General features: G+C 37.0%; 1 protein-coding gene across 7 annotated transcripts in view; it reads right to left on the bottom strand.

The window, feature by feature from the left end:
- tbc1d16 (TBC1 domain family, member 16) overlaps positions 1 to 25,647 on the bottom strand; it is a 98,162-nt gene that overhangs the window by 21,042 nt on the left and 51,473 nt on the right. For 6 of the 7 annotated variants that reach the window (XM_052032925.1, XM_052032927.1, XM_052032924.1 and 3 more), the window contains 8 exons: positions 25,206 to 25,415; positions 21,495 to 21,642; positions 15,925 to 16,089; positions 9,617 to 9,765; positions 5,196 to 5,330; positions 4,305 to 4,491; positions 3,419 to 3,598; positions 695 to 841 (listed from right to left, as the gene is read on the bottom strand). In XM_052032925.1, coding sequence (XP_051888885.1) covers positions 695 to 841; positions 3,419 to 3,598; positions 4,305 to 4,491; positions 5,196 to 5,330; positions 9,617 to 9,765; positions 15,925 to 16,089; positions 21,495 to 21,642; positions 25,206 to 25,415 — 1,321 coding nt within the window. Of the gene's footprint in view, positions 1 to 201; positions 344 to 694; positions 842 to 3,418; positions 3,599 to 4,304; positions 4,492 to 5,195; positions 5,331 to 9,616; positions 9,766 to 15,924; positions 16,090 to 21,494; positions 21,643 to 25,205; positions 25,416 to 25,647 lie in introns of those variants that run through there. The other variant, XM_052032930.1, reaches the window with a different exon arrangement.

Raw genomic sequence — 25,647 nt, 5'->3', positions numbered from 1 at the left:
TGTTAAACACAGTTACACTTTGGATGCATTGTGAATACTGTAACTATATCAAATGAGATAAACCATTTGAACAGATGGCTCACAGCACTTACATTTACTAAAATCTGATTACTGCAATCTAATAACTGTTACTTTCTTCACTGCATACAGCAGAGTTGTAAAATCATGTGTTGTATACTACCTTAAAAGCAGAACTAAGAACTCATATTTAACTTGTAAGTAATTTTAAAATGAAAGCAGGGAGTCCTTCTCTGATTCAACGTCACTGCACACAATAAAGGAACAGAATACTGGACTTTGGCAAAATGTCAAGATGTCACTTACGTTCATACTATTGCCATGCCTGAAAACCAATTTAAGAAAACAATTCCATCATTAAAATATTTTTTGTGAATTTTGATTATAAGCAATGAACAGGGAATTACCAACAAGGCACTGTCACATTATTTCTTTGCACAAAACGGATGGTTATAAGAATTTATATTGTAAAGGAAACCAAACAAGCAATGCATCACTGTACTAAGAATACTGTTGTATCAATATTTTTGACTAGTCCCTTAATGACTATCTTTCATTAAATGGAAGAATTTATGCATTTTAAGCAACATGTCACAGTTAACTAAGATCTATTACATTTGTTATTATATGGATCAGATTAAAATTTATAAACAAAAGCATTTTTCCCAGTTCCTACCTTCCTTAGGACAATCTCCCCACTCATATGCATGGCCAGGTTGCTAAAATGGAGTAGCATCTGGTCTGTCGCTAACTGTTGTTCAATCACTTCATCCCCATAAATCACAACAATGGCCACACAAACAAACAGGTGGAAGTAGTCAGTCTGGAAGACACATATACATAAATGATACTACTAGCATACAGAAACTGTAGATGCATGTTATCATTCAGCATTGCAAACATCAAATCTACAGGATGGATATGCACTGACTCATCAATGACTGAAATTCTCATAGCACTTATCTACACTTCTTCCCCTCCACCTGTTACAATCCTCCAAATGAAATTCCAAGATAGCCACTGACTTTAATTCATTCAGGTCTGAGATTAGGGATAGCATTAGGCTTTCAACAAAACTGACATATAATAAGGCTTGTACAACATGAACAATACTTTCTTGCTCTTTTTGTTCTGCATATCTTTTACCTGCTTACTTATGAATGATATTTAAGTAATCAATAAAACACTGACCATGAAACACAAGTCAGTTCTTTCTGATTGGGTTAGCTTTTAAATTTCACATCTCCACTTCTGTACAAGAGATATTACAGGGCATGTTGAGTGGTCTTCAAAATTTACAGGATTTTAATATAAATTCAATAAAAAAGATACCCTGTTGATTGTGAAGCTCAGAATTGATTAGTGATAAGAAATACAAGCTGGAAGTCAAAATTATCTGGGTTACACTGGTTGAATTGCAGATAAAGATCAGTGAATACCAAGAGAGAGGCAATATCATGCACTGAACAAATAGTATTATTTGTAAAACTACATTTCTTTTATAATCTTAAGGTGTGAACACAGATTTTTCTGAAACATTTTCTGAAAAAGATTTTTTATCAAACTGAAGCCTATTCACGGTCTCGTTTTCCAGTACATCATGCTGATAAAGCATTCAATCATTCCAGCAGCACAGCAAGAACATCTGCTGTAGGATTAGGTCCTATTGCACTTTCAATGAACTTAGTCTCTTCAGTGAGTAGCCATAATGGCTGCGAAGGAGTTTTTCCTGGCAAGATGGGTTCAGCATCAAAAGAAAGCTTTAGTAAGTAGATTTTATTAGAAAGCATGGGACGAAACAAGGATTGAACTCTGAACTTGTTTAGCCTACTCTACCTTGGACTCTGGACAACCCACTAATTAAAAAAATGAATGGAAAAAATAGAAGATAGAATTCAACAGAAGACAGTTTGAGGAGGTACCTTTTGATCAAAAAATAGTGACTGGGCATTGTGGTTCGCTGCACTTTTATGACAATCACGAATGACTGTAAAAGATCTAGTACTCTATGGCATATACTTCCACTCTTCTAATACCAGTTTCTGTTTGAGGGTACAATTGCATTCTGTTTCTGCACTAGTACCCAGAGACCTGAAGTAGTGACCCAGGAACATGAGTAATCACAAAACTAAGGAACCATCATAAAACTAGAATCTGGTTCATTAATTTTATAGGGGGAAGGAAATCTGTCATCCTTGCTGAGTTTGGTCTACATACGACTTCAGATGCATCAATGTGATTCATAATTGCCTCTTCAGTTCAGGCATTCAGGAATGGACCATTAGTGACACCCTTACCAGTAATATACACATTCCATAATGTATCACAAATAAACAAATTTAAAAATTATAACTCATTAAAAAAAGTACAGTCCACAAAAGTAAGATTTTTTTTATGACTAGAGGGATTGCTAATTAGAAATTATAGCTTTTAACAATATTTCTCTCACATGGTTAAGAGCCTCTAAAACTCTCTCAGAGGGCAGTGAAAACAGTCCTTGAATATTCTTTAACATAGAAGCATAGAAAGGTACGGCACAGGAACAGGCCCTATGGCCCACCATGTTTGAGCCAACCATGATGCCAAATTAAACTAATCCCATCTGCCTGCACTTGGTACACATCTCTTTATCACTGCCTGTTCGTGTGTCTTTCTAAATACCTCTTAAACATGGCTATTGTATCAGGTTCTACCACCTCCTCTGGCAGTGTGTTCTAGGCACCTACCACGCTCGTGTAAAAAAAAACTTGCCTCTCAAATTTCCTTTAAACTTTCCCTCTCTCACCTTAAGCCCATGCTCTCTACTATTTGACATTTCCACCCTGGGGGAAAAGACTCTGACCATCTACCCTATCTATGCTTCTCATAATTTCATACACTTTTATCAATTTGCCCCTTAGCCTCTGACCCTCCAGAGAAAACAACCCAAGTTGGTCCAACCTCTCCTTCTAGCTAATACCTTCTAATCCAGGCAGCATCCTGCTGAAACTCTTCTGCACGCTCTCCAAAAAGCCCAAACTTTTCTTGACAGCTGACTGATTTAGGAGGATAACCCTGAAAAAGACTGCAAAACAGTCTATTCAGTGGACAAGTAAAAAATCCATGAAAGCAACTTCTGGATTGCCATGCATGTTCTGCATACTCCAGAAATCGCTGTCAGTTTCTTGGTGTAATGGCAAGTTTCAATGACAGTTTCACCATCACTGCCAATGCAAATTCTGCACTATTAGTTATGTTTTAATAGGAATGCCGTGTGATGTGAAGAGTAGAGGGATTTGGTGGCTTGGGGTTATGAGAACTTAAAAAGTTACATCTGGGATAGATTTTATAAAATTTTTCCTGCAATCAGCATTTTCAGATTTATTAGACTTTACACAGGCCTATAACAGTAAATCCCAACCTGATAATGAGCCCAGCAGGCCTCCCAAATACGAAGTGCCTCTGCTTCTGGAAACTCGCGTTTAAAGCAGAGAAGAATCCACCGATGGCAGAATAGCATCTGGAGCCCATCCTCACCCAACGACACCAAGTGGTGGTAAAAACGGGGGTGCATCAATCTCAGCAACTCTCTTAGGTACAGCTTTAAAACAAAAAGTACACATGGAATCTCCATATTTTTAGTAAAACTAATTAGATACAAATATATGAAAGTACATAATGTTCTTAAAGTTAAAGATAAGTTTAAAATAATCCATAGGTTAAGAAAGAGTATATAGATTAATAAGTTCTTATGAAAGGTGCATTCTATATGTAATGAATAACAATGAATTATGCTCCCTTTACACTGCACAATGCATTGGTGTTCTAAATTAGATACATTTTACACAGCATGAAGGATTCGCAGAACCAATGCCAACAGTGGAACACCTGCACATAGGGATGATTTCTTACTAATCACTGAAATACTTTCCACACTACTGGTGTAAATATTACAAAGTTAAATTTCAATGCCTATGTCCATTTAGCTGTTCAACACGTGCCTACTGCAAACAGACAAAACCAGCTGTGAGCTCTCACTGAAAATTATGAAAACTGAAAACTGCTCAAAATTGTAGGTTGTAAATACTTATATAAAAAAACAGTATTTATTGAAATATGACTTATTCCCATCTGTCCTGTGTTGTAAAGGATCTTTAAGGTCGCAGCTAATTATCCTGTAAAGATTTGTATTAAACAGAATTTAGTGGATTAGATTAGAAATAAAAACGTCCCCAAAAATTACTTCAGCTTCATCAATCATCTTCAATGCCAGTCCAATCACTTTTCCCATCTGATTCAGCACTTACCAACTGTTTCTCCATATCATCATCCCGCGGCGAGCTGATGAAAATTGTATTCTGCATGAGTCCAACAAAACACCAAAATGTGTCGGATTCATCCCTGACTTCTGACAAGATTGGAGCCACCAGATCTGACATTCCCTGAGAGTAGCCTACCTCAGGGCTGTAAACTGCATAGTTCAGCAAAATTCTCCTGTGAAGAAATTCAGTTAAATAGACATGTTACATTTCAGGAGTTTATATTTGTTTTTTTATTCAGGGAAAGGAAGGTGGAATTCTGGTCTGCTTAAAAATTGGAAATTCATACTGTTTAAAGAACAAAGACAAGTGCTGGCAACTGTGCTAGACATGGAAACTGTTATGGGATTGGGAGGCTCTTCCTGTTCAGTCTTGCATGAGGGTAATTTCAAGGGAATGGGGAGGGCGTTGGAGGAGGGGGTGGGCCATTGCTGTAGAAATGTTGTAGCTTTGGTCAGCATTTTTCAGGGCAACCCCAGAAGGGAGGAAATGTTCAGGACCAAAGACCTAATAGTCAGGCATGCCCCTCACCATCAGAGTTACAATAAATGAATGCAGGTCTTATTTTTTTTAAATCAACTTTTTCAGAAACATTGCAACATGCTTCATTTGAATAAATTTTTTGAAATATGTGTTATGTGAACAAATAGGGCACTAACTTAAATTACATCAAATGAAAATTTAGTGTAAAAAATGATTCTCTGCTGCATGAAAATCATAGAGCTGAAAGTTGTCAAACCAAATTTCAAACTATTGCTCATCAGGTAGTTTTAAATTTAAGAAAATACCACATTGCCACCTTTGGAGTTACCCTGTATGTTCATGAAAATGCCACCTTTCTCCTGTCTGGCCAAACTACATAAACACACAAACCATTACCTCATTAATTCCACATTGGGGTTGTTTTCCCCTTTGAAGAACTGCTTAGATCGATCAGTTCGAACCACATCTTTATCAACAGTGAACTGAACTTTTCGCCAAAATTCTTCCTGCTCTTCAGGAGTCATTGACAATCTGCAACAGGGGAATAATTTAAATCTCAATTTCTGACATTCAGTCATCGTCCTGTTTTCCAGCTAGTTGTTTTTACATTGCCATCTGGCAACAAGCTGGGGAAGGGTCTGTTTGACCACCTCCCACCTTCATCAAACAGATCTGCAAGTACCTGCATCACAATTGCCATTGTCCTTTAACTAATATGTTAAAAAAGTAACTTCTAAAATGTATACAAGTAAAACAATACAACTTATGTTTGGATGTTGGCCCTGACATGGCTAATACACATTAATGCTAAAATTAAATATTTCTCCTTTATTCATGGTAATTATTCAATGCAGATGAATCCTCCTGAAATACTGTATTTTGAAACCCAACACTACTAAAGTTTAACTAAAGGTTCCCTAAAGTTTAACTTGCAGGTTGAGTCAGTAGTAAGGAAGGCAAATGCAATGTTAGCATTCACTTCGAGGGGACTAGAAATATAAAAGCAAGGGTGTAATACTGAGGCTTTAAGGCATTATTCAGACCACATTTGGAGTATCGTGAGCAGTTTTGGGCCCCATATCCAAGGAAGGATGTGCTTGCATTGGAGAGGGTCCAGAGGAGACTCAATAGAATGATCCCAGGAATGAAAGGGTTAACGTATGAGGAGCGTTTGATGGCTCTGGGCCTGTACTCGCTGGAGTTTAGAAAAGGATGAGGGGGCATCTCATTGAAACCTGCCGAATATTGAAAGGCCTGGACAGAGTGGACGTCGAGAGGATGTTTCCAGTAGTGGGAGAGTCTAGGACCACAGGACACAGCCTCAGAATAGAAAGGCATCCCTTTAGAACATAGATGAGGAGGAATTTCTTTAGCCACAGAGTGGTGAATTTGTAGAATTCATTGCCATAGATGGCTGTGGAGGCCAAGTCATTGGGTATATATAAAGCAAAGGTTGATAGGTTCTTGATTAGTAAGGGCGTCCAAGGTTACGGAGAGAAGGCAGGAGGGAAAAATAAATCATCCATGATTGAATGGCGGAGCAGACTCAATGGGCCAAATGGCCTAATTCTGATCCTAGTCTTATGGACAAATGTTCCCCAGTTCATGATATTTCCTCAATTGAAATATTCCTTAAAACTTGCATGAGAAGTCCTTCTGCATACTGCATGGAGAACACATATACATTCACTGCCTACATCAAAAAAACATGTAAACTTGATCAATAATTCAGATCAAACTTAAGCTAATTTTAACACTACTATTAAAAAAAGGCAAATTTATTTATTTTGTCTTCCCACTTATAGATCATCTTTAATCATATCTATTCATAGACATTCTGATTCCACTGATGATTGGGAGATCTGTCGATTTGCCTTTCATTTTTCCTTTGGAAATAAACTCTTAACCAAGTGGCCTATTTGATGTTGTTATTTAGATGAATTTCAGAGGACTGACTAGCTTTACCACAATGTGGCACACTTCTCTTAAACTCTAACAAGGCTACCTCAAATAACAGAATAAATCAAGTACTGCAGAAAGAAAAAATAATGGCAAACATTGTCAGTTCCCAAGATATTATCCATGCAAGCTGCAAAATATATTTGCATTATTCAAAAGGTTACTAATAACATGAAAGCAAGTATTCACTCACTAATAAGACTTGCATCTCTAAAAAAAACTTAGGGGTTAAATTCATTTATGCCAATAGAATTTATTAAGAGTTACTCTGACCCCAATTCTTTCTTCCGTGATATCAATTACTTAAGTGACACAATACAGATATTTTGCATGAATAAGTGGTAGTGCTTGTCCTTTTAATGGCTTGATATTTGTTACTCTGCCAATCAATCTAACTGGCATTCAAAATTGTGAAAGTATTCTCTTACTAGGTTTTGAAATTTTCACTGTAGGGGGAGGGTTGGAAATTACAGAATTGTTAACACTTTTTAATTTCTTAGTTTATCCTTGTCCTTTTATCCTCCCTCTCTCTCTCCCCCTCTTAATCTAATCTTATAGAGTCAGAGCATGGAAACAGGACCTTTGGCCCAACTTGTCCATGCCAACTAAGATGCCCAGCCAAGTTAGTCCCATTTGCCTGCATTTGACCTCTCAGCCTTTCCTATTTATGTACCAGTCCAAATGTCTTTTAAATGTTGTTCTTCTAGCTGCCTCAACCACTTTGTCTGGCAGTTCATTCCATTACACATACTGCCCTCTGTGAAAAAGCTGCCCCTCAGGTTCCTATTAAATTTTTTGCCCCTCACCTTAAACCTATGCCCTCTAGTTCTTGATTCCCCATCCCTTGGAAAAAGACTGTGCATTCACCCTATCTATGCCCCTCAAGCTTTACTTTCCCACCTGTCCCCCATAAAAAAACAAAGATCTGTCTATTTTGCCTTTAATTTTTTTCAATTGATCAGCTCTCCGGGATGAAGAATTCAAAACAATCATGATGTTCTGAGAGAAGGAATTCCTCCTCATCTCAGCCTTAAATGTGTTCAGTGCTGCTACTGGGACAGTTCATCCAATCCAATGTCTGCCGGCCACTCATCTTGCAACACTTGCTAGTCTACTTTAGCCAACTCTGCCTTCATACCTTTATAATAGCCAGTTAGACCCTCAAGACCGAATATCTGTCATGTTATGATTGCTCTTCCCAGAGGTTCCTCTAACCTTGAGATCATTATTTAACCGTGGCTCATTGCACATGACCAGAGTTAAAATAGCAGTTCCCTAATTGGTTCTACAACATATTATTCTGAGAAACTGTCCTGACTACTCTCCATGACCTCATCCTGAAGACAATCTTCGCCAATTTAATTTGTCCAACATATGAATTATTAAAATCACAATTATTACAGTATTTTCTTTGCAGATCCCCCATTAACCCTGATTTACATTGCCCTATAATATAGATATTGTTAGGAGACCTATACACGACTTCCATCTAGCTTCTGATTGAAGTCCCCATTTGTATTGTTTTTTTCTGCTCATTTCAGGAACTTGCCTACGTGTTACTCTCCATTAATTTCCATTATTTGGTCATTAGTGATACACTATTAAGCGCCCAATTAATCCCCTCCTATTCTTTATCTTAATTCCCTTTTTATTGGTTGTATCTTTTTACTAATGTTGCATTTGGTTCCTGATATTGGCATTACACCATGGTTATTGCATGAAAGGATGCCATTTGTCTCATCAGGTCCAGACCAGCTCACTGCAAAGACAATCCAGCTAGTCCCACTCTCTGTTCATAACAATGATTTTTTTTTCCTTTCAGATATTTATCCAGCTCTATTAAGCTACAATTGAATCTGCTTCCACTACGCCCCCAGCATGCAGTTCAGTCCCCAATCACTTGTGTGTAAAAAATTTTTCGTGTCATTTTCATTTTTTTCCTCAATCGCCTTTATTCTATGTCCCCTGATCCTTGACACTTCTGCCAATAGGAACAGTTTTCATCTATCAGTTCTGTTTACATCTTTAATGATGTTAAAAACCTCTATTAAATCCCTTATCAATCTCCAATGTCCCAACAAGAACTCCACCACCCCCCACCTCAGCTTCTCCAGTCTATTCACATAACTAATGTCCCCCATCCCTGGAATTAATTTCGTACAACTCTTTTAAACTCTCTCCAAAGCTTTCACATCTCTCATAAAATGTGGGGATGTGAATGGGGCACAGTGCTCCAGATGTGGCCAAGCCAGTAATTTATAAAGCTTCATAATGACTTCCTTGCTCTTGTACTTTTGTATTTCTGATTAACACAACTACTTCACTTCCCCAATCTTTACTAAATGTATGCAAGGCCGTTATACGCAACTGACATTCTTGTCCTTTTTACCTTCATTTCCATAATTTCTATTACAGCTGTTCCTCACAACTAGCTATTGCCAAATTATTGCATTGCTGATAGTCCATATATTGCTGTGCAGGCAATTCAGTATATTCTTTTTTTTCATTAATCTGGTCTTTATTTTGTAAAGGCATTTTGTTATTACTTCCTATATTCATTGTTCTTTTTTTCCCCTGTTTTGCTCTGACCTATGCTCTAAATTTATGTTTTCCTTATCTTTAGGCTATTGTTGTTTCTACCTGAACTATTCACTCTTTTGAGCCAAAATTCTTTTCTAAACTTCTACTTATCCTTTCTTCAAAGATCTTACTGCAAGTTTGACTTAGGCACAGACCACTCCAGCTAAACAGCTTCTTGCTAGTCCCAGAATAAAATTTACCCCATATCAGGAAATCACAGCTGAACTTAGAGTAATGGGAGAACAACAAAGAATTCTTAAGCTCGAAATAAATATCACCTCTTTTGCTCAAGTTCCTCATATTCCATACGCTTCTGAATACGGAGAGCTTCTCGTTCTTCTGATGTTGATTCACAGCTGTAAAACTGCAACAGAAATGGCCAGACCTCTCCACGGATTGTAGGATCAATACCACCAAAAAATATTGCCTTTCAAAAAAAAAGACACACAGAAATCCTTATGATTCTCTTCCATATCTACAGCTTCTTTTATTTACCAAATGGACCTTACCTAAAACAAAGAGAACAAAGGCTTCTTGTGGAGAAACATGCAGGGATATCTTCTGCCCAGGTAAAATATTACTATCAATAGCAAACAAATGCATGCAACTCAAATTATTTTGTGTGTGTGGCCTGGAAGTAGTTTTCATGACTAACAAAATCATTCACTCTGAAAATCTCTAAAGTTCACAAGATAAAATATTTCTTATAAAGAATGTGACAATAGTGTCCCAATAGTTAAAAAATAGTTTTTGGAGGAATTTTGCATGCATGAATTAACCAAACTTAAAACATTCAAATCTGCCATGCCAATAAGAATCAAAATTCCCTGGCAGGCAGAAATTAGTTTTCAATGACAGCACGCAAATTTCATCTTTTTACTGGCCTTGGAGTCAGTGCAGTTTAGATTTATAAGATTGACTTCTGAGATGATGGTGTCCTTTGAAGGACAATCAAGAAAATTTGTCCCATAATCACTGGAATTTACAGTTTTAGACAGCAAGGAATCAGGGGGCAGTGGTGAACTAGGCAGGTAGGTGAGTGAAGATCAGCCATTACATTGAATGGTGGAACAGGCTCAAAGGCTGTACGGCTACTCCTTTCTTTATATTCTTTTGATTAGTTGCAGGATTTTTGTATGAAAAATGGTTGGTGTACTTGTCTACATAATACATGTGCTTACACATCACATTTGATACCATACTGCAAAATACCTAGATTCTGGAGACAAAACTGAATAAATTTTAAAAAATTGAAGCATCTCAAAGGTCACAATAAAGCAATGAAGTGCAGTCACTTATGAATCTAAACATTACAGCTAATTTACATGGAGCAATGAGTTAAATATGCACTCAGATAAGGGGTAAATGTCCAGACATTTGATGAACTCTTGCTAAGTTGTATGAGAATTCAACCAATGGATCTTTTACATGTACCTGAACAGACTAATAACATCTCATCCAAATGGCTATGCATAACTTCCTCAATACTACACTCAAGTGTCAGCTTAGATTAACAGCTTCCATTTACATAATGCTTTTAATGCAGTAAAAACATCCCAAGCACTTCACACAATATTTATTCACATTTTGCTACCAAACAACATATTGACATTGAGTTACGTAGTAGTATTGGGGCAGACAATCAAACCGTGGATAGAGAGATAAATAAAGAGACAGGGAAAAGAAGCAAAGATGTTTTGGGACAGAATTTGAGAACCTAATGCTGGCCACTGAAGGAACAGTCGCAAGCTGAATAGGGATTAAATTTGGGAATTCAAGAGGCCGTAATTGAAGAAGGGTTAACATCTGAGTACCAAAAACACGAGGGCCTAGGTTTAAGGTGAGAGGAAGGAGTATTAAAACTGATCTGAGGGGTATGTTTTTTTTAAAAACACAGATATCTGGAACACACTCCCAGTGGAGATGGTGAAATCAGATACAATTACTATGTTTAAAAGCCATTTAGGGAGACTCTTAAATACACAAGGCTTAGAAAGATATGGACCAAATGGGATTAATGTAGATTGGCAGAAAGAGTTGTACAGCACAAAAATGGACCCTTTAGCTCACCAAGTCCATGTTGATCTATGACTATAAGATTGCAGTAACTTAGAAGGACAAAACTGTCAAGGATGACAATTTTTATGAAACAAAAATAGAAGTTCCACTTAACCAGGATCCAAAAAATGTTAGTAAGCACAGGCATGATGCATGAAGACACAGGTAGTGGAGTTTTGGATAACAAATTAATGGAATGAAGAATGAGGAAGGTCAGATAAAAGTGCACTGAAATAGTCAAGAATTGACGTAACAAGGACATCTATAAGGATTTTAGTAGCAGATCAGCCGAGGCAAGAGGTCAATTTTAGAAAGAGGTGGGCTTAGTGAAGGCCCAGAAACAAAGTGTGAAATAGAACCCAAGATTGTGAACAGTTTGGTTCAGTCTCAAACAGTTACCAGCAAGAGTTTGGGTTAGTGGCAAGGGAATATAATTTGTGACTGAGACCTAAGACAAAGGCTTTGGTCCTCACAAATTTCTATCCATTCAGCATGGATGTTGGATAAACACAGAAAATTTAGAGACAGCTCATTGGGAAAGATAGGAATGGTAAGGAAAGTTAAATATCAGTAGCATAAAATGTGAACCCACCTTTTTAGATAGTGTTGAGGATAACATAGAAATGATAAATAAGAGAGGTTAAGAATAAATTCTTAAAGGACATGAGGACATTGACGTGGCAGGGGAATGAGAAATAATTGCAGCAATTCTTAACATACATGAATAGACAAAAATGGCAAGTGCACTTTCATCCAGTTGGATATTAGTATAGGGTGCTGGAGGTTCATGAAACTGTCAACCACAGGTAGGACTACAGGTCAATTCAAGGATGAAAGGCATATTGGATCCTTAATTCTACTGAGTTCTGCTACTTTGTCAGTAACCCAGAAGTAAAACTGATTTAATTAAATAATGTAAATACTAAATCAATTTCCCCCTAAGACACACTTTCCTCTTTATTAACCAACCTCTCCCCATGACAGAAGCAATTGGGAAATCTCTGAACATCAGCTTAATAAAAATATGCTCTGCCTTAAATTGTTATTTGAGCTCTACAGTACATAGCAATCAATCAGAGCCACAATTGAGAATGATATTAAAGTCTTCAATGGCCAAGTTAATACACCGTCACTGTCAGTGAATACTTGTGCTTAGATTTACGAATCTCTTTAGATAAATACGCGGCATGGTAGCGTAGCGGTTAGCGCGATGCTATTACAGCACCAGTGATCAGGGTTTGATCCCCGTCGCTGTCTGTAAGGAGTTTGTACGTTCTCCCGTGTCTGTGTGGGTTTCCTCCGGGTGCTCCGGTTTCCTCCCACATTCTAAAGACGTACGGGTAGGTTAATATGGGGGTTTAAAATGGGCGGCGCGGACTCGTTGGGCCGGAAGGGCCTGTTACCATGCTGTAAATAAAATTAAAAACAAAAAATTCTTCAGATGGGACATACATGAATTCTGCTCACTTCTTCCTGTGAATCTTGGCTAGGGTCTCAGCTGTGCCAAAAGCATCACAGTGTTGTTGTCAAGGTTCCACAGGCCACTCATTTCCTGCAGGTCAGCACTAATCTTCTTCCTGCTGGTGTAGAATCTCCCCAACTCTAGTTGTGAAAACTTGCTGCTTCCCAAATCCCAATCAGTATCATGGCCATCACATGCGAATGAAGCTGGGCAGGGACCAGCAACTGCACCAAATGGGACAAATACTAGGCTTTGAGCAAAAAAATCTCCAACAGAGCTATCCATTAAATAAAGCCAATATAAATAATTAAGATGAGGCTCAGAACATAAATTTATATTTTTAAAATCATACATCTCAGAATCTAGTGGATGTTATAAATAGAGGGTATACATATATTCACACTACCTGCTCTAAATTGGGCCATATGAATAAATAAACCTTACAACAGACCTCAGAATACGCAGACATTTCAAAATATATTTTTGTTCTCTGCATGGATGATTACTGGTTCACTGAGAGAATGATCTCAGGGCATTAGCAGCTAGAAATCAGAGTTAGGTGTAACAAAACCACCATAAGCTGCTCGGCTGACCAGCATGACAGAAGGCATGCTGCTGGGATAATAGCAGGGCAAGCACAGTATGGGAGCACCGCAGCGGCAAATCTGATGTTAAATATGAACACTGGAAATTGCAATAGCAAAGCAATAACAATAAGACTGACAAATGTTCTTCAGTATTCTGATTCTTAGTCTGTATCAAAGCTAAGATTAAGAATCATCTACTGCCAATACTCAGGTGTGGATTTATGCCAACTTCACTACAATAAAACTGGCATTAAAAGGTGCAATTACAGCTGAATGCATCTGAGGGAACACATTCCCTGTCTGGGGTAGTCGTTCAAAAGACAACAGGAAGCCAAGTGACACAGAGTAGAAATTAATGCAGATACATTTTTAAAAAAGGATGTACATTTTTTCTCTTTCAAAAAAATCCTCAACTACTTAATATTCTCTTCAGCAGACCCAGGGTGAGAAGATGGGTAGGAAACTGCAGACTTTTTCATGGTCTCTCTGCCAATCCTCATCTGTGGCCAGCTGGTATGATATGCTAGAGCTAGATTGTGATATAAGACACAGCCAAATTTTCATGCTTCCTTTTGACAAGGCACCTCATTCAGTACTGTGTCCAATGATAAAGCCAAGATCAGCAGTTAGCTGCCTGAAGAAATACAACTCGTGGCTAGGATTCAATTTTTTTTCTAAATCATGGACACAATGTGCTAAACATGTTAGACTGATGGGTTGCTCCATTATTCTCTAACTGGTAAGTTTGTTTAATTTTAGCATTAAAAATGAAATTCATTTTGCTGCAACATTTATCAGCAGCCCAGATAAGATATTTTAACAAAAAAAAAGGCCAAATAAGTAAGTGTCAGGAATCCCCATATTTCCAAATGGGATGCCTCCTACATTTCTAAGGAAAGGAGGAAAGTGCAAATGCCCCAACTATAATCTTCTGAATATTTATAGATTCAGGAGTTGTGTTTGAGGTCTGGAAAATTGCAAATGTTATATCTCTGTACAAAAAGAAAGAATGCAGGGATAAACTTAGCTACTACAGATCTGTCAGTATAACTTCAATTGTGGGGAAAGTTTTTGAACCATAATAGGGAAAGAATTAGCAGTCACTTGACAAGTGTGGTTTGAGTGGAGATAGCCAGTTTGGACTTGTTAATGACAAATTGTGTCCAACTAACTGGAAAGATTTTTTTTTAAACAACATATTGTTGATAAGGAAAATTAAGGTAAAGATAAAGAACCAGCCAAAGTGAGCACATAATAGGATCATTGTCAAAATTAAAGTGTGGGTAGAAAATTGACTTAACAACAGGAAATAGATAGAAGGTTGTTTATCAGACTGCTGGAAAGTGCACAGTAGAGTTCCATAAGGGGTGGCAGAGGGGGGGGAGGGGGGGGTCAGTGCAAGAACCATTTTCTTAATATACATTAATGATTTCGACTTCAGGTGCACAGGAAACACATGTCAACATTTGTAGATAACATAAAACTGGAAGCTAAGAAGAAACTTTTGTACAGAATAGTCTAGGCATGCTCTCACCTAAGCACTATATAATTGAATTAAAACTTCTTCATTCTCATCTGCTACAACAATAAAGCCCATGTCGCTTCCAAAGGGCCTGTTGCACTGCATGTTAATTTTCAGTGAATGTATATAAATCGAGCTAGAGTCCCAATGAACAACTCACCAGTCTCTCACTATTTACCTAACTAGGGCCCCAGTTCAGGTAGTCCCTTTAAGCTCACCATGGCCCCAGTTCAGGCAGTCCCTTTAAACTCAGCGGGCCTCCATTTCCCATCCTCACTTTAGAGGATTTTTTCTTCCCTAGTCACTTGGATTATACATTTTGCTTTTCCTATGGCACATAAAATAGGGACACAGGAAAATCTGCAGGAAACAGTGATAGAAATGAACAGGCAGAAGGAGAGTGGGGAGGGAGGGTCCCACTGGGGGAGGAAAGGGTGAGGGGAGGAGCAGAGCCATGGAAAATAGATAGAACAAGGAGGAGATAAAGGGAGAAAAAAAAGAGGGAAAACACAATGTCATTCTCAGAGGCTTCTAGCAGCTATTTAACAATATCTAGATATTTTGGTTTCTTGTGGTTAATACTGAATATGTCTTGTTGTGATGTCTAAGCTCATTTTACAATCCAGTCTGAAATAATGCATGTTACAAACTAAGCAAGTGAAGTTGCTTCTCCCTGTAGCTGACCAGATTGAAACATATCTCGATTTTTTTTTTCAAACCCATTTCGCAAAAGAAATTATCCCTTGGCCTCTGCCTGAGTTTCCACAGAGATCACTTCTAAGAAAAGAATAAGCAGCTTGGACTTTTTCTCCTCGATCCCTGAGTGAAATAAGGTAGGCATACTCAGCTTCTTTGTTGATAACTCACCCAAAGTCACATGGAAACTTTGGGGGATATCCTTAATAGGCCAAATGTGTTTGCCAACAAGTCAACGTAATTATTAAGCTATTCACAAACCTTGCGGAGTTTGTATTCCTCTTCCATCTGGCCAATTTCATTCAGATGATTCAGCCAAATAGTGACATCCAACCGTTTGTACATGTTCTCCTCAGGATGAGTCTCAGTTGATGGAAGGTTCGGGCGCTTTATTGAAAATTGCATACAAGCCTTTACATCAGACACCTGGAGACAATAAGAGTTCAGCATACAGGTGTAAAAAAAAGGTATGCTTTCATTCTGCAATAAACATATGGCCCTAAACATGCATCAAAACAAAATTGCAATAGAAATATTCTAATCAGAATAAGAGGCACAAAACAGAAATATCACTTCCATAAAAAAAAATGCAATCAGGTTAGAAGCTGCTGCTATTAGCTGGTCTACTGACTGATGAGTTCTCAGGCTCCACTTCAAATTCTGTGAATAAGTGAATTAATTTTATTCCTTTTTTTGGGGTCAATTATTTTGAGTCAGTTCTAATTTCAGCATGGATGGTCACTTCCATCAAACAAATTGAGGTCCAGTAAAGCAGTTGATTCTTAATGCCCATATATAATCACTTGATAAGGATTGTCGTACGTAGTGAAACCTGTCTAAACTGAGTACCTTAATTTCTTATGTACTACTAGTGTGTGTTTTTTTATTTTCCACCCTTCCAAAGGCTTGAAAATAACCTCAAAGGGATAAGGTCAATGGTAAATCAACAAGCTGGTTTAATCTGTATCTGTAATATGTATTTTAATCTTCAATATAATATTCTTTAAGACAGCAAAAATAACAAAGCATTCCTTGCTCTCCTTGATAGCAGATTAAGTTCACTTCAAAGGTCAACAGATTTCTGAAATGTACCAGCTTTTACATCACAAATTCCATGTTGTACATTTGGTAGTTAAACTGCCAACCAAATTTACTGATTCCTTTCCTGGTGTGCTGGATTCAAAGGATGCAAGTCCATACTAATATGTTGTGTGTGAATATCTAAGAATTAGAGATCTTTTATGATATGCAAGAACTGATTTTAGCAGTCACTTCATTTGATCCCTCCAAGGCAAATTATGGCATCACTACAGATTAAATATCCATTTAGGGAGATATTGTGTGTGGTGGGAAGGGGGTCAAGGTGACAAGGATTAAGGTTAAAAGAAAGCACACTGCCCCTCCAGTTTTAGCCATGCACCATGAACTATCTGAAATATGCCATCAAGGAACCAACACATATGGGTTGTGAACTCTGGTTGGATGTGCTACTTGTGGCTTCATCACATGATGAGCCACCTCCAATTGACCTTTTTCTCCCCAAAACTTTCAGCTGATAAAAGTTTTCAACAAAGTAAAATATATCAATTTTTACTTAATTCCCTTATAGTTTCTCTCCTGGGTTGTTCACAGCAATATCTAGGAGACTAATCTTTAATTCCTGAGGATTCCAGAACAAAGCAGTAGGGTTGGCACCCATGCATGCTCTGATCATTCCACAGTTACTTGAGTTGCATGACAGCTACTGATATAAAACACAGACTCTCTTATTCCTTCTACACCCTTGGAACTCCACATCTAAGATGCATGCTTGTAATCTGCTTATTGGCAATCTAGAGTGGTCAAGTAAATTGACCATAAAAGATGCTGAAAAGATGCAGACTGTTTTGATTTGCACACTAATTTTAAAAAAATGCATGGAAATGTCTTGTATGGTGATATTCCTACATTTCCTTCCTGCTAGTAAATGCCAGTGCTCTACTTGGCCTCAGCTATAAATTGCACAGCTGAGATGGTGAGAATTCACCATTTGCAAAGTCTTGCCAATCTGAAGTACACTCAGCTACTTTGAACCAAACAAAAAAACATGGCCTCTGCAGGCAAATGATCTAGCAAATGAGAAATAAATATATGATTAACAAAAAGCATAATGTCCAAACATTAATACATTTAACTGGAATGGAAAAGGGAAACACTTTTACAGAATGCTGTTAAATAGGTCTCCATAAAGCCACAGATGGCCCAGGCTATAATTCAGGCCAAAGGGATTTCACAAAACACTAAATTAATATGGCGTGTTTTAACACTCAGTGATTGCACTCCTAAAATCAATTAACAAAATGCAAATTAAATTAGAGAGCAATAGCATCAGACAGCTAACCAAGATGCCCCAAGTCTAACTCTCTGCCTTAAATAATGTGAACTTAGTTATCAGCATTTGGTGAGGTTTCACAGTTTGTCAAAGCTGTTTGATAGAACAGCTTAAAGAGGTGGAGAAAGGAAGGAAAGAAAAACTGTTTTAATCAATTCCAGTGTAAAAGTACACCTTCTACAAGCCAATATGGACTGACATTTAATGGGCGAATTTGTTAGCTTCAGTGTTTACCCCATTTTCTTTAAAGAAAACATTCTGGATTTCCTGTGAAATTTGAAAACTACTGAATAGATAAGATAACATGATACCTTGACCTGGTATCTATAAAATGCCCCACCTTATTCTGATATGAGCCTATTATTGTGTTGTATTCAGGCTGGGAGCACGACAAATATATTTCAGCCTATAAAAGTGTGACAAATACGGACAATGAAAAGTTTCTCATTCTTTTAACATCTTTCCTTCTACCCTCTCTGGAAGTGGTGACTATTCCGTTTTACTAATCTGTAAGTGCTAGTTAAATTCTAAAGCTAAGTTTTCTGATTCTGTCACCTGTGCAGTGAATGTGGATCCTACCAACCGAACTGAAGAGCCTAATGGGACTAAAAAAAGCCAAATTAATTTCCCAATACTCTCAAAAATGTGAAAGTGAGTCTAAGATTTGGCAGCATCAGGAAAACAACCCAGAAGAAAGACGAAGCATTTTAGCCAAACTAAACAAGCAAAATATGCCAAAACCATTTCCTCTGAAATGTCCTGTTTAACTGAGGCAGACATACAAATGATGCTGTAACTTTCGAACACCTTCAGAGATTTACATGCATGTCTGAATTGCTTCAAAATAAACCATAATGGAAGAAAATCCTCAAATGAGGGGCACTGATTAAAAAAAAAGACCTGATCAGAACAGATGACAAAGGAAACCTAGGAAAATGGATAATCCTCCTCACAAGAGGGTGGGAGGAAATATTGTCAAGATACGCTTTAGAGTCAGCAGTGACCTTGAAAACCTATGGGGGAGACTAAGCACAGATTGAGTGATCACGTTGCTTAACATCCCCTTCAGTCTACAAATGTATCCCTATTTTTCTAGTGACCCGTTACTTCAATTCACCATCTCACCTCCACCTTTCTGTCTTCTGTCACCTAGACTATTACAATGTGAGCTTGGGCAAAAAGGAACTCATCTTTCAAGTAAATCAGCTTGTAAACATCAAGTTCAACAATTTCTAAGTAATAACTGATTAAGTGACAACAGTTAATAATGACTCTTTTGTGCCCATTTATCCCTCCTTAATAATTTAGAACTTGAGTTTCTTTACCCGTCTCATTGCCATTCTCTTTTTCCTAGCACCATTATCCTTTTGCCAGGTAATCTCCCCTGTCTTCCATCAGATCTTTCCTTCCCTTGCTCCATTTCCCTCCTTCTGCAACACTTAGTTACATTTATTACTTTTATCAGTTCTGAAGAAAAGTCATTGGCCTAAATCTATAATACTTTCTTTTTACACTAGATATGCCTTAACCTGCTGAGCATTTCCAACATTTTCTGTTTTTATTTACACAAATGCCAGAAACAAGGACTTCACAGAGCCTGGGTATGAAAGAACACTATCCAAACGTTAACCAACAGTAGTAATTTGGGCTGCAAAGCATTCTGTGCAGTCTGACGTCATCTGTGCAGGAAACTAGAGCCTGTGTGTGAGCTGTGGTGTGAGCTATTCAAGACTTACTGCAGCTAAGCCCACAGTAACAGATCCTAAATACAGTTGCAATCTCTCTTGTGGTTACTTATACTAATGATACAGAGGTGTAGGATTCCAACCGTGCTGAAAAAAAATTAATTAGAATTCAGGCATTCCATTGCCATCTTGCAGACCCGTGGATATTCTGAGAGCATTAAAGATGTTAACATAATGGAGCCTCCCAAATCAGAAATGAGCACCAATTTGTCCAATGGATGAAGTTAGTTCAGGCAAGAGGAAACAGGAAGAGCATTTAAGATAGACATGGGAGACATGAGGCCCAACATTGTTATTCAGGTTTTATTGTCATTCAGTAATAATCAGAGGTTTCCTCTACAAAAAGACTATGCATCTCTCTTATTTCTGCCAAAATAACATCCAGTAAATTAATTCTTTCTTGCTTCTCCCTTGCCAGTGGGTGGTCCTCCTCCACTATAACTAGATTTCTCCAAATTATGAAAAATGTGGAAAAGGGGACACAATATCTTGGAAATTAAGTCAGTGTTTTCAAGATGCCCAGAGTTTTAAATAATGATCTGTCCAGTGCATCGATCATTGCTGCTGCTACTCATGCTGAAAAGAATTGTCTCCTTGGAGATCTTCCTTCTTAAAATGAGCCAAGTTAAATGAAATGTTGTAATCAAAAAATAGTTTGTGAAAAGTGGTAGCCTTTCTTGTGATAAGTATAGCATTCTGCACAGGGCTTTAATAACAATATAAACTAAAAATAATCCCCAAATTTAGAACACAGAACAGTACACCACACAAACAGGTTCTTCAGCCCATAGTGTCTCTGCCACGCAGGATGCCAATCGAAACTAATCCCATCTGCCAACACAAAGTCCGCATCCCCCCATTCCCTGCCTGTTCACATGCCATTTCCTGCATACTAGATTTCTAACTTCCCCAAGTTCAGATCAAAGGTTATCGACCTCCCTCTGTGGATGCTATCTGACTGGCTGAGCATTTCCAGCAATAATTGGCAACTTTGTAATCATCTCTGTTGTGGTGTAAATGGAAAAGTCAGTAGACATATCTAATTACCTACATCTGAGTCTCTAGAATGGTCTGTAGAAGAGGAGACTTCAGCAATTATCTCTAATATAAATGCACTTAATTTACATCTTCACATTTCAGTTCCAAAACAGACAATGGATGGGGTTGGGGATTCCAGCTTGGAAGAATCTTAATGTCAACAATATCCCCACTGTACAGTTCTTGCAAGCCAGAACCCTTTTCAACCATAATCTATTCACATGGGTCACTGTGCATAGACCAGACTGCTCTGAAAACAGTTACTGCCTGAGATGTGCTGACTGATGATGGTCTGTTACCAATTTGTGTAAAAGCTGGCTGCGAAGAAACTGCTAATTGATTTTTCCAAATGCTCATGCATCTCAAAATGTATTGCAATCCAGCTTAATAAACCAACTTCCTAATATTTCTAAAAGATTAAGAGAACATTTAAGACAGAAGAAAAAAAAACACCTATCTTGCAACTTCAAAAGCATTTTTTCCCATAGCAAAATATCCCCTTGACTATGAAAGCATTATGGTAATCTCCATATGTGCAATACAATTAATTCAGAATCTGTTTCCAGGCTTTTAAATTACAGTGAGATATGTAAATAGCTTTGTGAATCAGACAAAAAGTATTAGAAGTACCTCAGATTGCCTGGTCCTAGGCTCAGCCTGCTGTATTTAATACAAACCTGGTCCTTTTGATGAGTCTCAGTGCAGTATTTCCACTGTTGAAAAACTTCACTGAGTTTATCAAGTCCACCATGATGGAAGTGGAAAATCTTGTACTGACTTTCCCGGCTCGCTATGACAAGTTGTCCACATGTGCATGCTTCATCACTAGGAAAAATACATTTGAGATACATAATATTACATTGTTTCTGTACCTCCCTCTATCAGATTTCCCTTCAGTGTTTTTTTTTACAGTCATGTGTGTGTGCATTTATTCTGAAGTTAAGGGGTGATAATTTGTATTCAATAAGAATGGACTGAGATGCCAAAATCCGATGTGGAGGCAAAAACAGTCAGACTTCACAATTTAGAGTCAAGTTGATGGGGTGAATTGCCTTTAGGTCCATTAAGATCAAAATAATTTTTTCATGTATAATTCTATGCTGGATAACTTGATGTCCTACTGGCAGAATACATTATTTGATATAAAGCAAAATTCTGCAATTATAGGAAAATATAACAACCTGGAAACATGCAGCATAACAATGAACATTTGTGGAGAAAGCAGATCACGAACATTTGGGCTTATAAACCTCCATAGGAGTGCTATCTATAGATGCCAACAGACCCAATGTTTCCAGGTATTTCTGCTTTTAAATGTACCATTTGTGCATGATATTCAATATTATACTTCACACAAACAACAGAAGAAATTTAAATGTGGAAAGGTATGGATCAAATCGGCAATATCATTACAATGACATACATGAGAAATTCAGATAATTTCAACAATCACACGTAATATAAAAAAGCTCGAATGGGAGTGGGGGGGGGAGAATGTTTGACATGCAGTCTTTGTCAAATGGAATATAAGTAGCTAGTAAAATGCTAAACTATTCAATAAACACTTTTTTTAAACAGGCAAATGTTTTTGCAATCCATTAAAAGTGTCTCGTTATTCAGATACTTGCTATACTTGAGAGGAAATCTAACCTTTCCTTTCATTACTCCTATTCAGATAGGTAACTACTCTCAAGTACCAACTACTAAGTGAACAGAGCAGTGAAAGTGTTTATTGATTGAGAAGTGCGCTATGTAATCTTTACTTTCTTTATAACATGGTCACATGGAACCAAGTACACTAATGATGTACTTGAAGAAATGAATTTTGCACTCTAGAGGCAATTACAGAGGCAGTTACAATCCAGACTTCTATTTTAAAATGGAAAAGCATTTAAATGAATCTTCCTACAATTTACTGAACATTTAAAGTAAAGTGCTGATGATACTTGCAGAGACTTTGAAATATTTGAAATGTCGCATTGCATACTTTTTAGTTAAATACATCTCTTTATATGAAGAATGATCTTTCAGGTTCATGAACATACATAGATGTAAGTTTTGTATTGTGTTGTGACAAAAATCTCAGGAAGCTACTTTCTTTGCAGTTTTTAGTCCTCATAAGACTGAAATGGCAACTATATCAAATGAATAATTATGTGTTATATTTAGATTTAAGTATCTGGTTGACATTTATCCATTTTCCATTTGACCATGATTTCTAATTCTCCTATAGAAAGGCTGTATTTTAAATGCATTCTTTTTCCATTTTCCAAAATAGAGTGTGAAAGCGGCACCACTTGCGATTACAACGAACCAAAAGTATGAATTTAACATGAAGCAGCAAACCTACATCATCTAATAACATAATGCTGAAGCTGCAAGATAACTGGGACTCCTGCAAATTCTTTGGGGAATAGAAGACTATTTTTAGCACTCATGGTCAGAAAAGATAAAATAAACTATTTACTGATGTGGAAATACAGAACTTGTACATTTTTAAAACTGCAAAGAACATTCAGTGCTGAATGGCATTAATTCATAAAACAGCATGACAGTAATCCCATAGAACTGTGGTGTTATCAGGCGGCCACTTTCATATTCTTATCATCTTATGCATCAGCAGAAAGACAATTATAATCAGATGTTAATGCATTCCAGTGTCACAAGGGGTATGCAAAGTAAGCAAAACAAGAATAAAGGAAGAAAGCAATTTAAAAAAAAACATCAATGCTTTCCTTCAAAGCCAGAGTTGACATTTCCTCAGGCTGGCATTTAATACATCAAAATTGCATAAAGTAACCTTTTCCAAATCACCCAATTGTCAAATTCACATCAATATTATTATATACTTTTAAATATTGCAATCTCCATTTTCTTGGTTAAATAGTTTATTTAAATCCACCTAAAAATGACAAAATAATTACAAGAATTAATACTTCAATTACTCTAATTATTTTCAACCCAAAGGTATTTCAATAGGTTATTGTAGATAAAATAAACAGAAAATAACCCGTATCCAACTGAGCTAACTATTTCTACTAAAGATTGCTGGTGACTCACTCAAGTTTGGGTGACACCCTTCATCCTGCCTCCTTAGTAACAGTTGCTGCATCCTGTTGGCTCATTTCCACTAACATCACAAACTCGAAACTATTTGCTTTTTAGTTCATACATTAGGCACAAAAGTAGCAACCTTCGTGGACATGGTCCAATTTAATTTATACATCAACAAAATACTTCAACGTGGTAACAATGAACTACTAAGTAACATCTGCAAAACTTAACATTCAATGGCAGGTAACTTCTGGAAGTTATCAGGTAAACAGAATGAAGATCATTATATGAACTTCAGTATTTCTTTTGGGTCTTGAAAGAGACCAGAAATTGAAATGTACATTTTACAACTTTAACAATGGTTCTATTCATCTGTTACGCATTTTTTTTAAAAAATAGCCTTGTCTGCTTTTGATTATTGTTATTAGCTAAAAAAGGCTCACTGAAGGTCACTTCTTTCTAGAAAACATAGAAAAAGAGGAAATTTATGAATCTGGAATCAGAAAGAATTAGAACTTGATAAATTATTTCAATCATTTGTATCAAATGTTGCACTTTAATGTCCAGAAAATAAAGGCATTAACATATCCAAATTAAACAATAATTAAATTATTATATTATTGTTATCCCTGTAAAAGTCTGTCACAACCGTAAGGAAGACCGAAGAGCTCTGTCACTGGATTCAATATGTAACAAATTCAATCTGGATTCAATCATTGCAGAAGAAACCATCAAGAAAAAGATAATACTCAGGTATTCAGTAAACAATACTCTTTTTCCTGATGTTGTCCATTTCAAAAACAAAACAAATTATATATAGCACACCCATCCAACAGAAATAAAATAAATTCAAAGTCATTATTGTTAATCTCAAGGAAGTATCTCTAAATATAAACCCGAACAAAAAAAAGCTAATCCAGTCCAAAAGTAGAACTAAGAATCAACTGCCAGCATGAGTTCTGGATCAATTTAACATGAAGGAACAAGCATAGAAATTCTCCCAGTACAACTACTTCAACAGCTGAAGGATTAAGCAAGCACTATATATTAATGACATGATAACACATACATTACAATAGGTTTCAAAATGCAGGCTTTACCACACCTTCATGCAGCACAGGCAGTAGTATCTTCCTTATCAGAACTGCCAATTAGGCCCACAGAGCATGTTGGAGTTATTCCAGGTAACAATCCAAACAGGATTATAGAGAGCATCTTTTGGTTAAACTGTTTTGAGCTTCTCTTTATAGATGAAATATTCATATGGGAGAAAAAGAGAGAAAGAAATAATAAATGGAGAAATTCCTTATATTAATGGGAGCTAGATTTCTAACCTGAAAAAAAGGCGCAGTGATCGCATTTGGCTCAAATCAACTCTAAAAACACCATAGAGTTGCTCAAGTGCCAACACCTTCTGCTGCTCTTCCCATTTTGTGCTATGCGGTTGTGTGCAATTCTCAGAAAACTGCAAAGTGTACTCTGCATCAGAGGAGTGGTCTGAGATGGAGCTCGCCAAATGAGCCATATGTTCTTCGCACATCTCTCTGTATAATGAGGAAAAAGGGGAAAGAAAGTGATTATTAAAGAATATTTTCTGAAGAAAAACTGCAGAGTGTTTAGTTGGGAAACAAAAACAGGCAAAATAACGATAGTAAATTTACTATTAATGTTACCAAATTAGTTTATGCAAAGGATTTTAAGTAATAGTTAAATTTGCTATCAGTAATCTATTTACTGCTATTTTAATTAAAATTAATAGTTTCAACAGCTATTCTT

Source organism: Pristis pectinata, chromosome 18 (assembly GCF_009764475.1).
Source record: "Pristis pectinata isolate sPriPec2 chromosome 18, sPriPec2.1.pri, whole genome shotgun sequence".
In the NCBI taxonomy this organism is placed as follows: Eukaryota; Metazoa; Chordata; class Chondrichthyes; order Rhinopristiformes; family Pristidae; genus Pristis; species Pristis pectinata.
Note: the sequence above shows the minus strand (reverse complement) of the source record. Positions and strands in the feature narration are given on the sequence as shown.